This window comes from Muntiacus reevesi, chromosome 20 (genome assembly GCF_963930625.1).
Source record: "Muntiacus reevesi chromosome 20, mMunRee1.1, whole genome shotgun sequence".
Classification (NCBI taxonomy): Eukaryota; Metazoa; Chordata; class Mammalia; order Artiodactyla; family Cervidae; genus Muntiacus; species Muntiacus reevesi.
Genome location: NC_089268.1, coordinates 18,070,904 through 18,085,731, shown reverse-complemented (window position 1 = coordinate 18,085,731; position 14,828 = coordinate 18,070,904). Strand labels below are relative to the sequence as shown.

The following is a 14,828-nucleotide window of genomic DNA, read 5'->3' as shown; positions in this document are numbered from 1 at the left end:
TTAAAAATAAATCTAAATGTGGGGAATAGTTTTCTTTCAGATGCATTATACACTAAATGCTATACAGCACACCTTGCTGTAAGTTACCAAGAAACAGTTTCCCTTGAATTCTAATCTTGGTGCTAAAGGCCAATTTAATTCCTAAAAGGTAACATGAAACCCTAACAAAAACAAAACAAAAAGCAAAAAACTTTCTAAGACATCTTTGATGAAGAAATAGGAAGAGAGAAAAAATATATATGTATTGCATCTAAACATTCATTTTTTTATATCAATCTTACAGCTTAAAAAAAACTAGGTAAAGCAACAAGCAATGTTATACTAATGTATCTTTAAACGTGATTTTTAGCTGATGTTGGCTTTACATTCAAGAAGGCAGAAAAATGTGTTCATGAACACCAAAATGTGGGACTAGTTTTATACTAATAAAAAATACAAGTGTACACATGTTTTTACATTACTTACCACAATTATTGATTTTGCTTGTTCACAATACTGGAATTCTCCATATCGAACAGACCTACGTCCCTGTAAATAAAAACATTTGGGATTAACTTGCAAAAATATTTATATTCAGTATTAATAATTTTTGAATCAGTAAACAGTGTTATATGAGCATATAACAACTCTGGTCAATGTTTAATATTTACAATGTTTATTTTATTCATTAATTATAAAGTAAATTAAAATATTTTCCTTCAAAGCAATCCTAACATTTTCAAGCCATCAATAAGTACATACCTCTGAACAATACTACATTTGTTCTTCTGTGTAGAATGAAGGCAATTTATGTCTTCACCTAAACTTTCTGACAACAGCCTACAGTTATATCCAATATATATTTGGGACAGTATTCATATGAAATTAAAAAAAAATAACCTAGACAAACACTTTTAACTTAATTTTCTAGGATACCTTACCTGTATTAAAAGTGTAATTATGCAACATCAATGTAATGAAATTACTTACATCTCGATCTACTGTAGTTGCAAAGCCAATGGCTTCTTTTTGTGTACAGTTAACAGCTTTCTGAAGAGTATAAATAACTTGTTCATAGGTGTGAACCTCATCATTAAACAGCATGCAATAGTAGGTGTCACTCTTCTCTCTGTGGGATAAAACATTAATTATACATCATCTATTTGCATATCACCCTGCTCCAGGATGATTTATTAAGAGAACACTTTGTCCTGGGATTCTCTAGTATCTCAGATGGTGAGGAATCTGCCTACAGTGCAGGAGACCAGGGTCCAATCCCTGGGTTGGAAAGATTCCCTGGAGAAGAGCATGGCAACCCACTCTAGTACTCTTGCCTGGAGAATTCCATGGACAGAGGAGGCTAGAGGGCTACAGTCCGTGGGGTTGCAAAGAGTTGGACATGACTGAGCACCTAACACTTTCACTTCAAACACTTTGTCCTAGGGAATGTGCTAGGCACTAGGCACATATCTGTAATGAAGTCATCTGTGGTCCCCACACTCTATGATGTTATCAAGCTGGTGCAAAAGATACATACATATGATCTGTGTGAATTAGTTTTTATCAAGAACAGGATGCCAGAGTGGGATAAAACCAGTCCGGGAGTTCAGGGAACTGCCAAAGAAGTGACTTGAGAGCTGAAGTCAGAACTGGCTATCAGTGGTGCTCAACTGGGGGATTCTCCTCAACCCTTCAGAGATGACCACTTGGCAATGTCTGGAAACATTTTTGGTCGTCATGCCTGGGATAGGAGTGCTACTGGTGTCCAGTGGGTAAAAGCCAATGATGCGGTTAAAAATTCTACAATGCACAAGTCAGGCCCATAATATCTGACCCCCAAAGTCAACAGTGCCAAGGCTGAGAAACTATAGTCCAGTAAAAAGTGAAAGGTGGTACCCTGGGTGGTACCCTGAGGTGGTAAAGGGAAACGGTGGTGGAGCACAGAGAGGAAGGAGGAGATTAGTCTGGAGAGAGGTAGAAATCTTAAAGACCCTGAAACAGATTTGGACTTTTCCATCCTAAGAGCAATCCAGGATTTGAAATGGTGAAATAAATAGGAGGTATAGTCAGATTTGCCTTAAAATTCACTGTGGCTACAGTGCGGAGAATGAACTGCAGGGAGACAAGAGTGGATATGGCAGTCTGGTTAAGGGTATCATGCTGTCCAAGGATGAAATTAATGTAATTTGGACTACCATAGTAGTAACACAGATGAACAAAAGTAGAACAACTTGATACAGGGGTAACCTGCTGGACCCGAAATCTAAGTGGATATGTGGGCGATTCAGGTTTCTGGGTAGATCAAATGTCATTTACTAAGATGAGAAAACATTACAAGTAAGTTAGATTGCTTCCCCTTCTGTGCTGGGAGTCCCAAACTGAAAATGGAATAGAAAAATAAAAACACAACTTTTCTATTCTCTAGGGTCTAAATTTGGATTTTAGATTTAGATCTTAGTTGGTTCCTAACTCAAAATACACGAATATAAAGTTATGAGGTTAAGTCATTTTCAACAGTTCCAAAAAGGAATGCTAACATCTCATTTCATTAAGAAACATAAACTATAAACTGATTATTTGGAACACTGTTGAGAAAGCAAAAAAGATATAGCACCAATGTCCTTTAGACTCTCACTTGTATTCAACCTTGAGTATGAGTATGAGTCCAACAAGCTTGGTTAGAATTAAATGTAAAAGAGAAGGCTGCTCGAGGCAAGCACATTCATGCAAAAAAGTTAAGTCCTTAGCCGTAATACAGCTATAGCAGAATCCAGCTCTCTGGTTGCAAATTTACAATCTCCTCAATAATTTAAGAACAAATGGTAAAAAAAAAAAAAAGATGTACACCAAAAGAAGCACAAAGTGTAGAATAAATTTAAAAAAAAAATTCAGAATCAAAATGATTAAAACTGAATTTGTGCATTTAGTCAAACCAAAAAACTCACTTAGGTCACAGTGCTCATTCCCTAATCAAATCTGACAGATGAAACAAAAAGAATTATCGAGTTAACAGCTTTAACACAGTAAGAAGAGAAAAGTGCCCGTGCTTGCAACCAGTGGTACAGCTTTAGCTAAAATATGGCTATAAATCAGCCAAAGCAACCAACAGGGAAAAGCCTCTACTAATTAAATGGCTCACATATATTTTAAAACTATAAAATCAAGGTTATTATTTTGCAGAAAACTAGTAATTAAAAAAGATTATGTTCAATCCTAGCTACAGTAATTTGAGGAATTAGAATCAAAATGTTTAAAACTAAGTATAAGCAAATACAAAGAATAAATGGGTTGTACTTACATCATCTCTAAATCTGGTGGCAATTCACTTTCTTTTTCCCAGGTTAGTATCTCTACTGCATATCGAAACATAATCGCAAAAATGTTATAAGTTCTTGCTATCACATCTTCTGATAAATGGACAAGAGGATCCTGAAAGAAGAAAAAAGCAACCACGTTAAAACGCACATTAATTCTCCTTTTTTCCATTCTGCCTTCCTCCTCAAAATACTACTGTAAAAGGCTGACTGATCCTCCAGCATCAATTTCTCTTCAATTTGATCCTATATGTTGTATCTCAGCAAATCAAACTTCTAAAACATTTTGTCCACAATAATCCCTACTACTGAATCTTCTGAATCAAAATATTCCAAGGCTCTCCAATGCCTAACACATCTAAAAATTTTGGAATGGCATTATGGGATCTTAAAAGCATGTTTACAGCTTCATATCCCTCTAATCCCCAAATTCCAGGATAAACAAAGAAAAGTTATCTAAGGACAGACAAGCAATATTTAGTTTTACAGGTATGAAGGAAAGCCTAATTTTGAGGATTCTAAAGGGGAGAAGTCAACAAGATCAGAAAGCTGCTCCTTGATGCAGTTAAGAATCACTCACTTTCAGTGAGACAAGTTGTGTATGCATGTAACATGGAAGTTCGCACATTAGACTTAACAATGAATAAGTCACTAAATTTCAACGCTAATGTAAAAAAGTATTACTATAAACATACACTAAGTTTATCATGGTATCTTTCAGTCAGGCTGGCAAAATGTTTTACACAATCTTTAATCTTAATGCTTTATCTTGTGTTTAGACTTAAGATAAACATGTTATTCAGCTTAATGGCTAAAAGTGTTATATTCATCTCTCAATAAGAAAATCAATATATTCCAACATGATGGAAAGGGAACCAGCACATTCTTGCAAATATACATAAGGACACAGAAACATTTTTGTACATCCTCACCAAGGACCAGCTTAATGGAACTGATATAAATCAAATGGAGGAGAGTAATAACAAGAATGAAGAAAAAAGGACAGATTCCTAAAGAAGATGGGTGCAGGACTTAAATAATGCAAGAAAAAGTAAAGTAAGAAGATTTTCCAAAGTCTTACAGAACTTTCTACCTATGCTTTATATGTTCCATCAAAAAAAAATTTTTTTTATACTACCACCAGGTTTGTTACCATTTCTTATGGAGACTTTAGAAGTTAACATGGTAAAATCACCTATTATAAAGAAGGTACCAGAACTGGAACCTTTTGGGGATTCACAGAAGAGCGGCTAGAAATCATAAAATGAACCTCACACAGAACTAAAATAAAAAGTAGAACCAAAACTCAGTTTTCTAGGTTATAGTATCTCACTCTACGGTCATTCTGTTTCTTACATTATTATGTCCCATAATACAAGACATTTTAGAGGACTGAAGAATTATGATAAACAGGATTTATAAGAATGAAATGGTGTTGTGATAGAAACAACTGCCACCTCTTGAGAATCCAAGTCAGTAGTGTTCAAACTCTGTTCTACAACATCCCAGGGCCTGTCAGAGGTGTTTCTTATTTGAAATACACATCTGTTTAAAAATATATGATTATCTATATTTTTAAACTGTCTCCAGATAAAGATTCTTCTGCCATCTTTATATGCACATGTTAACTTCTTGAAAATGGTTACGGATTAATAAACATTTCTACAGTGAAGAGATGCTAGGTTGTGCAAGTCTATTCATGTGTACAATGGGAAATCAAATGCTATTTGAAGAGACTTCTGTTCCTTTGCTCTTATCACAGCATAAGTCAGTCAGAATGAGAAAATAAATGACTGTTTTATCCTATGTTGTATTACCTATTATGATTAATAGTGGTTTTTGATGACATTTATATTAGAGAATGCAAGCCTTTGTCAGTGAGTTAAAAAGGCTAAAAAGGCTACTGTTATCTTAGAAGACCATGGGAATTATGGAGAACTTTAATCTTTTATGTGATCACTTCCATACCTCTATAATGTTTGAATTTTTAGACTGTCAAAAGAAAAAAAACAGAGAATTCCCTGGTGGTCCAGAGTCCAATTAGGACTCTGAGTTTTTACTGCTGAGGGCATGTGTTCAGTCCTGGTTGGGGAACTAAGATCCTGCAAGCCAAGTGACACAGCCAAACAGAAAAAAAAGAAGGGGAAAAAAAGTAACCATATAATATAAAAGAGTTTAACTGTTGTCTTATGCAAATAAGGTATGAATGAGAGCTTTCTCCACACTGCCCAACTAAAACTAGAAATTAACTAGAAACAAAATAATCATGAATGCCTTTCTAACAAGTAAATAATATACATTTCAACTTATAAAAAATAAATTCATTAATAATACCACTTTTGTGTTTTACTATTGGGATTTCATTAAAATTTTATTTTAAAAAATTCCACTGCCAAGAAACATTTCCAAAAATCAGTGCAATGTACTATCAGAATTGTCTGAAATACCTAGGTTTAAAGCCCAGTACCAACACTTAACTGGGTGGGGTACTGCAGACAACTTTCTTAAAATAAGATTCAAGCTTCCACAGCTACAAAATAAGGGTAACAGTAGTATTTATCTTACACAGCTGTTCTAAACACTATCCCAACAGAAGTATATAATCCAATTTTTCCAACTTTTTCTTAAGATGTAGGCTGAATGTAAAACAAAAATAAAATTAAGTTCAATAAAAACAATTCTATGATAGACTAAAAAGTCACGTTCCAAATATTACATAGCTTTCTTCTATTTCAAGCACAAAATATAGAAAACTGAGATAATGTATAAATTTAGTGAGTGGGGACCAGGTATGCTAAACAGAATGCTATCTTTTAATATCTTCTAGTCTTTCCTCAAAGACTTCATTCTCTTAACTGAATTATTAAGTAGGAATTAAATGGCAGAGCCTAGAGATTTGATTCTCTATCAGATTGCTGGAATATATATTCTCCAGGCAGGACCATAAAATTTCACTCAAGCATGTACCTTGCTGGCATTTTTTTTTCAACAGTATTAAACTTTAAAAACGTGTTTATTTTATGTTTACTGCACTGGGTCTTCACTGCTGTGTACAGGCTTTCTCCAGCTGCGGTGCGCGTGGGCTTCCCATTGCAGTGGCTTTTCTTGCAGAGCACGGGCTCTGGGTGCTCGGGCTTCAGTAGCTGCAGCACGCAGCTACTCGGGCCCAGTGGTCGCAGTTAACGGGCTTAGCTGCTCCAGAGAATATGAAATTTTCCCAGACCAGGGATTGAACGTGTATCTCCTGCACTGGCAGGGAGAGTCTTAACCACTAGACCACCTGAAGTCCCAGAATCTTCTTAAAATTTAGGAAATTAACCTGTCTTCACTACTTCATAGCTACCCCACTAACGTATGAGGATAAAGCCAACAGAGTAACTGCAAGCAGATTCATAATTTTTCTTAGAAAACTTAAAGTGAACAATCTGCTGGTATCTAGCACCTCATATTAAGCCACAATCACCTGTATCTAGTTCTAAAACATTTCTATCACTTCAGAGTAAAAGCCCTTATCCATTAAGCAGTTTTTCTCCATTCTTCTCTTCCCTATCCCCTGACAACCACTAGTCTATGTTCGAAACAGATTTCTCTTCTGGATATTTCATATAAATGGAATCATACAATATATGACCCTCTGTGTCTGGCTTCTTTCATGATGTTTTGAAAGTTCATTACTTCATTTCTTTTTATAACTGAGTAATATTACACTGTATGAAAAATATACAAGCAACTCCTGCAGCTCAATCCCAGAAAAATAAATGACCCAATCAAAAAATGGGCCAAAGAACTAAACAGACATTTCTCCAAAGAAGACATACAGATGGCTAACAAACACATGAAAAGATGCTCAACATCACTCATTATCAGAGAAATGCAAATCAAGACCACAGTGAGGTACCATTACACGCCAGTCAGGATGGCTGCTATCCAAAAGTCTACAAGCAATAAATGCTGGAGAGGGTGTGGAGAAAAGGGAACCCTCTTACACTGTTGGTGGGAATGCAAACTAGTACAGCCGCTATGGAGAACAGTGTGGAGAGATTTCTTAAAAAACTGGAAATAGAACTGCCATATGACCCAGCAATACGACTTCTGGGCATACACACTGAGGAAACCAGATCTGAAAGAGACACGTGCACCCCAATATTCATCGCAGCACTGTTTATAATAGCCAGGACATGGAAGCAACCTAGATGCCCATCAGCAGACGAATGGATAAGGAAGCCGTGGTACATATACACCATGGAATATTACTCAGCCATTAAAAAGACCTCATTTGAATCAGTTCTAATGAGATGGATGAAACTGGAGCCCATTATACAGAGTGAAGTAAGCCAGAAAGATAAAGAACATTACAGCATACTAACACATATATATGGAATTTAGAAAGATGGTAACGATAACCCTATAAGCAAAACAGAAAAAGAGACACAGATGTACAGAACAGACTTTTGGACTCTGTGAGAGAAGGCGAGGGTGGGATGTTTTGAGAGAACAGCATCGAAACATGTATATTATCAAGGGTGAAACAGATCACCAGCCCAGGTTGGATGCATGAGACAAGTGCTTGGGCCTGGTGCACTGGGAAGACCCAGAGGGATCGGGTAGAGAGGGAGGTGGGAGGGGGGATCAGGATGGGGAATACATGTAAATCCATGGCTGATTCATGTCAATGTATGACAAAAACCACTACAATACTGTAAAGTAATTAGCCTCCAACTAATAAAAATAAATGAAAAAAAAAATTAAATGAAAAAAAAATATTACACTGTATGTTTATCCATTCACACACTGAGGGACATTTTGGCTATTTCCACCTCTTGGCTATTATGAATAATGCTGCTACTAACATGCTTGTGCATGTACATATCAGAATATTTGTTTTTAATTTTTTTGCATATATACCTAGAAATGAATTACAGGCTTATAGGGCAATGTTTACCGTTTGAGGAATAGCCAAACTGTTTTCCACAGTGCTGAATCATTTTGTGACCCCACTAGCACTGTAGAGTTCCAATTTCTCTATATCCTTTCCAATCTGTTTACCACTTTTTTGATTATGTCCATCCTATTGGGTGTGAAGTGGTATTTCACTGTGATTTGATTTACAATTCCTATGGGTGTTCATTGGAAGGAGTGATGTTGAAGCTGAAACTCCAATACTTTGGCCAACTGATGCGAAGAGCTGACTCACTGGAAAAGACCCTGATGCTCAGAAAGATTGAGGACAGGAGAAGGGGACGACAGAGGATAAGATGGTTGGATGGCATCACCAACTTAATGGACACGGGTTTGGGTGGACTCTGGGAGTTGGTGATGGACAGGGAGACCTAGCGTGCTACGGTTCATGGGGTCACAAAGAGTTGGACACGACTGAGCAACTGAACTAATGACTAATAATCTTGAGCATGTTTTCATGTGTTTGTTGGTCATTTGTATTATATCTTCTTTGGAGAAATGTCTATTCAGGTCCTCTGCCCATTTTTAATTGTGTTGTCTTTTTGTTGCTGAGTTATAAGATATATATTCTAGATACCAGACACTTATTAGATATGATTTGTAAATATTTTCTCCAAGAATCTTAAAGTTTTATACTAGTTCTCAAATTTTTTTCAAAAGTTAAAACCCCCCTTTCCAAATTAATCTTTGTTTGCCTTGCCTGTATTTTTATATACAGAATCCCAATCCAATATGTAAGAGATAAAAATGGAGCTGTTTCAACTGTCAGTGGAGAAATCTGAAACCCTGATCACTTGGCATCTCTCTCTAGCAAATAATCCCAGAACACATTCACAAAGCAAATGAAACACAAACAAATAGATGTTTTCTATAGCACTGAATCATTTTGCACAAACTCCATCCATCCAAAACACAGTGGAACACAGTTTAAAAGACACTGTCCTACACCATAAATTCTTTGGTCATTCTGTTAAAATACTTGAGACTACGAAGATACATGCATGAGGAAGGACTAGCAATGTCCACTTGCCCCAAATCTATATGAGATCTACTTACTAACAATGCAATAAGTACTTCAAATACACCCACCTCTCTGCCATTTAAAATTAAAATCTGAAATAAGATCCTAAATCAAATATCAACTGCCACAAACAGCAGAGTTTGAAGTTATTTATTTAGTGAGAATCCACTGAATCATTCCAAATATTTAGAGAAAAACAATGAAGGATCAACGATAATTTTAGAAAGCATATTATTTACTGGAATAAGTATAATTTGTACTGAGCTATCATCCCAACGTTTGGTCCCATCACATATCCAATGACACTGATTTACTGGGAGATGATGAGTAGGACTGGCTGCTATTGACTATAGAAAAGAAAGGTATCCAGTCTACAAAGTCTTGGTCACAACACAAATAAAAATCAACTAAGTTAACTGGTCCACATGTAACCACAAACAATCCTTTTAATAAAAAATGAAGACTTAAAAAAACTCATATATGCTTAAAATAAAACCAATACAAAAGTCCAAATTAAATTAAATTTCTAGAATTTCAAGTGTGTTCTATTAGTAACTGTATGGCATCCACAAAATGCAAAAAAGCTTTTCAAGTATAGTTGGACACTGTTTATTGTGTCAGGGCTATTTTACTTACACAATTCTATATTACAACCTAATTCTAGGTCTGAAAATATTTCAAAAACATAGTTAAAATAGTATTTTCTTAAAAACAATTTTGTGAAAATGTTTTTACCTCTTCTTCCTCAGTTTCATAGGTGTTAAGCTCATGTTTCTGACAGTAAGGACCCTCTTTCCAAGCTTCAGTATCACCACAGTCACAGAAACCTCCACCTCCTGATGTTGTCATCTTGAAAAGAAATTGTAAAGTATCTTGTCAATAAGTATTTACTGAGGACTATCAGCTTATAAATAGGAATATCAAGTGCTAAGGAAATAACATTGCTAAAATGTTTAATTTCTTTGGAGGATAAAATCAAAATGCCAAATCTCTCAATGTTTTAAAACTTATTTTAAATAAGCCTATAGGCTAGTTTAAGTGATTTCAAAATAAAATAAGATACTTTATAGTGTTTAGTAAGCAACATCTATTTTTTATTTATTTTTAATTGAAGAATAATTGCTTTACAGTATTGCACTGATTTCTACCAAACAAGGCTACATCTATTTTAAAGAGGTAAAATATGTCCACTTGCATGAGTTTCTAATTAGTAAAAATCACAAGGGTTTTCTTGCTAGGTTTTGGCTAAACTGATATACTGCTGGTATCTGTGCTACCAGGCTATAACATACTATAACAGATTCAAGAGTTACAAAGATTCCTTTAACTGCTATCTTCTACAAAAGTCTAATAAGAGTGCTGCATGTGTATCAGAAAAGTGATCAACGAAAACTACAGAAATCATTTATTTTTTCTTTTCTAAAACTCTCTAAATAGCATTCTTTGAAAAGGAAGGAAACTCTGGAAATACTATCTGGCCACAAAACTTTTTACCACTTGTAGGGGTCAAGAATTATTCCTGCTTCCTTAAAACACAGCAATAATTCAAGGAATCTGGCAAGAGAAAACTTACTATTTAATAATTAGTAGATTGGAAATTCTGCTTCTGAAAACATGCTGTGAGTTTATGAATGGGTATAGGTGCAAGTTTTAGAAAAAGCCTTTCATATTTTGCTCAAGGAAAGTATTTATATGTTACATATCACAAGGTAATTAATGTAACTCACAAATGATGGTTACTCTTAAGGGCTGCAAAGATACCAAGAAACATGAGCAGGCAGGCATATGGAAAATGATAACTTCACCCTATAGCTCTTATGCGTGTTCTGGTTACCAAAGATAGGTAGGCAGAACAGACTAAAGGAAACTAGGATTCTCTTGCTCAATGAAAATAAAAAGAATACACAAAAACACGAATTCAATTTTGCAGCTGTTTTAGTTGATTATTATCAATACTCGGGCAGAGTAAATAAAAACAAACAGGAGAAAAAGTCCTGAACTAATAAAGCTCTTGAATTAATAAGATGACTGCAATATTTCTTCTCTATCATTTTACGTGAGATTAGTGTGAGAAGTTCCAGCTCCCTAAATTTTTGAATGTTTATAGCTCTGGCTTCAATTTCCAGTACAGGAACCAGGACAGGCTTAGCAATAATCTGCCTATGTATTCTGTGGCCCTAATTTAAAAGCAAACACACTTGATTTTTGGAAAAGTATTGTTTGTATTATAGCAGTAAAATAAACAAACAAAACCTGCTTAGCCTTATGTTCTGGAGTTGGCTCTCTTTTACACTGTATAATAGTAGGTGCCTCTTTAACATTAAGAAACAACAAATATTCTGTAGAGGTTCACCAAAAAATATTTCTTAAAAGGTATAATCTTGTCACTTCTCCTTATTTTGCTCACTCATTCTTCCTTCAGAGTCTCCCTCTCACATTTTAACTCTCACCTTCATTCTCTAAGTTTTGATAACCTGCTTTATAAACCTAGAACTAGAAAGATAATAAACATTAAAAATAAACAGCAAAGCTAACTAGCTGAAAACCAATACTGGAAGAGCTGCTACCTGTCTTGCCTTTCTTAAACCATGTATTCCATGAAATCTGGATTCATAATTTGTCTCTACACTGCCATCACATGTTTAATGGTATTTCAATAACACGTTTAAGGAAGAAAATGTATTGAGTATAAATTTCAATACTAGGTGTGGTTATCATCTGGGTATTACTAACCCTATATCGGTGGTCTCTGTGAATACTTCCCAAAAAGCACTCCATGCATAAAACACAAGTTGGATCAACTGCACAGTCTCTGTAAAGTTAAAGAAAAAAAAAAATCATAATGTATACAATAACTGTATATTTTACAATGTAGTATTTCAAACTAGAATCTATCTTAGAAGAGCCAGAATAGTGAAAAGCCTTGCTGGAAGAAAAAAAAATTATTGCTCTGAAAGATCTGTCAGATCTTTGATCAATGAAGTCAGCTTAAGAAACTGTTTCTCATACTGGATGTATATTAGTGGGTCTTAGCACACATTACCAGAATGGCAATTTTCCCTAAAGATTTGGGGAAATTGTATTTTATATTAAAACACACAGATGTATATGGAATAGATTTTACATATTATACAGTCTTAAGATATATCCTGAGATTTCAAGTAACTTTATCCAAACAGATAATTCAGACCAAAGGTCATCAAAGTGGTTTCTATGCACATTCCCCAAAGGCAAGATGCAAGAAGACAATATTAAAGCAAAGGTCTATTTAAATTTTCACTAATTTAAAAGGAAATCATATACTAAGCATTCAATATAGAGGCTGACCTGGGTCTCTACACTTGTATATCTGATGGTCGCACAACATTTATGGTTCATAAAACATCCTGTTGGGAGAGTAAGATTCCACAGGGTGCACGGGTTGACAATGGTAGCCTCAGTCCCTTCATTTGCTTTTAACATACTGTCAGTTAGATATACTTACATATCATACCTTAAATAAGAGAATCTCTATGATTCTATGAAATGAGATGGGAGTCATGAAAATCTTTCCATTTCCCCTTATCCTGTTTCTCATAGGCAACCACCCTACTATCCTTATTATTGACTTATTTGTATATGTTAGTGGCTCAGTCGTGTCCAACTCTTTGTGACCCCATGGACTGGTAGCCCACCAGGCTCCTCTGTCCATGGAATTCTCCAGACTAGCCATTCCCTTCTCCAGGGGATCTTCCTGACCGTGAGATTGAACCCGGGTCTCCTGCACTGCGGCAGATTCTTTACCTGCTGACCCACCAGAGAAGTCCTTTATTTGTGTTCTTGCAAAATGTTTTTGAGTACATGTATTTTTTTTATTCTTTTTAAAATAGTTGTTTTTACAATACTTTATTAGTTTTAGGTATACAGCAAAGTGATTCAGATACAGATAGACACATATATATTTCAGATTCTTTTCCAGTATAGGTTATTAAAAGATACTGAACGTAGTTTCCTGTGCTATACAGTAAATATTTGTTTACTAAGTGCATGTATTTTTGATGTGTGCAAATCCTGTTATGTATTATTCTGTCTCATTCTGTTCTTTACTTTTTCAATTCTGTAACACAATCCATTCATTCTGTATGTGTACATTTGATGTGCTGCTTCTAATTGCTATATAATATGTCATGGTGTGTTCCAAAACATTTTTTCTCTATACTATCCCTGCACCGGATACCTGGATTACCTCCAATGCCTTTCTACCACAAATAATGCTGCAGTTAACATCCCTGTAAATGTTCTCTATAGATCTGATTGAGATTTTCTTTGGTAAATCAACTCTAGAGCAGAACTGCTGGGTCACATACACAGAGTTTTTATTCTGAGCGCCATGCTACTGGCCAGAGTGGCTGCATGTTTCCCAGCAGTGTGTAAGTGTTTTCATAGCCCTGCATCTTCACTAGTATTAAGTTCTTCTCTAACAGGGGCTTCCCTGGTGGCTTAGTGGTAAAGGATCCACCAGCCAATGCAGGAGATACAGGTTCAATCCCTGGGTCGGGAAGATCCCCTGGAGAAGGAAATGATAACCCACTCCAGTATTCTTGCCTGGGAAATCCCATGGACAGAGGAACTTGGTGGGTTACAGTTCATGGGGTCACAGAAGAGCTGGACACGACTTAGCAACTATACAACAACCGGCCTAACATATATGAAATGATAAGTAAGTAAGTGTTAGGCGCTCAGTTGTGCCCGACTCTTTGTGACCCCATGGACTGCAGCCCACCAGGCTCCTATGTCCACGAGATTTTCCAGGCAAGGATACTGGAGTGGGTTGTCTTGCCCTCCTCCAGGGGATCTTCCCAACCCAAGGATCGAACCCGGGTCTCCTACACTGCAGGCAGATTCTTTGAGCTGACTGAGCTACAAGGGAAGCCCTATGAAATGATACTTTACTGTTTTAATTTGCATTTTTCTAATATACTTGAGCAACTCTTCATATACTTACTGCTTTGAGGATTTCCTTTTCTACAAACTGCCTGGTTATATCCTATGCCCATTTTTCTGCTGGGATTGCTTCATCTTCTTTATTTGCAGGAGTTCCCTGTATAATTTAGTCTAGTGGACATTAATCATTTGGCCATTTAGACATTGCAAATATTGTCTCCCATGTGTCACGTGTGTATTAGTTTTGCCCATGGGGTCCTCTGTTAAACAGAACTCCCTATTTCGATGCAATTATTTTTACACACAAATTGGTTTGTGCTTTGAGATTTTTAGAAGTTCTTTTCCCAATCCTAGGTCACAAAAAATATATGCTTTTAAAGAAAATAATTTTCTTCAATGAAATCTTTTGGTATTTTCCACATTTAGGTGCTTAATCCATCTGGAATCTACTTTTGCATATAATATAGAACAGAGATAACATTTATTTCTTCATAGACAATGAGCTGCTTTCTTCGCCTGAAACCATCTAGTAAACAATCTAATTTTTACCTACTGATTGTGGTGTCACCTTTAAATATGTTAAGTTCCATTAGCAGGTCTGTATCTAGGTTCTGTAATATATTTGAGTGACC

The 14,828-nt window shown here is 35.7% G+C and overlaps 1 protein-coding gene across 9 annotated transcripts in view; it reads right to left on the bottom strand.

Annotated features, from left to right (window-relative positions):
• UBR2 (ubiquitin protein ligase E3 component n-recognin 2) overlaps positions 1-14,828 on the bottom strand; it is a 104,989-nt gene that overhangs the window by 60,015 nt on the left and 30,146 nt on the right. For 8 of the 9 annotated variants that reach the window (XR_010660091.1, XM_065913264.1, XM_065913262.1 and 5 more), the window contains exons 3-7: positions 12,007-12,085; positions 10,009-10,122; positions 3,278-3,408; positions 970-1,108; positions 466-528 (exon numbers count right to left, since the gene is read on the bottom strand). Coding sequence is in view for 7 of the 9 variants with exons in the window: in XM_065913264.1 (XP_065769336.1) it covers positions 466-528; positions 970-1,108; positions 3,278-3,408; positions 10,009-10,122; positions 12,007-12,085 (526 nt within the window). In the remaining 2 variants the exon portion in view is untranslated. Of the gene's footprint in view, positions 1-465; positions 529-969; positions 1,109-3,277; positions 3,409-10,008; positions 10,123-12,006; positions 12,086-14,828 lie in introns of those variants that run through there. The other variant, XM_065913260.1, reaches the window with a different exon arrangement.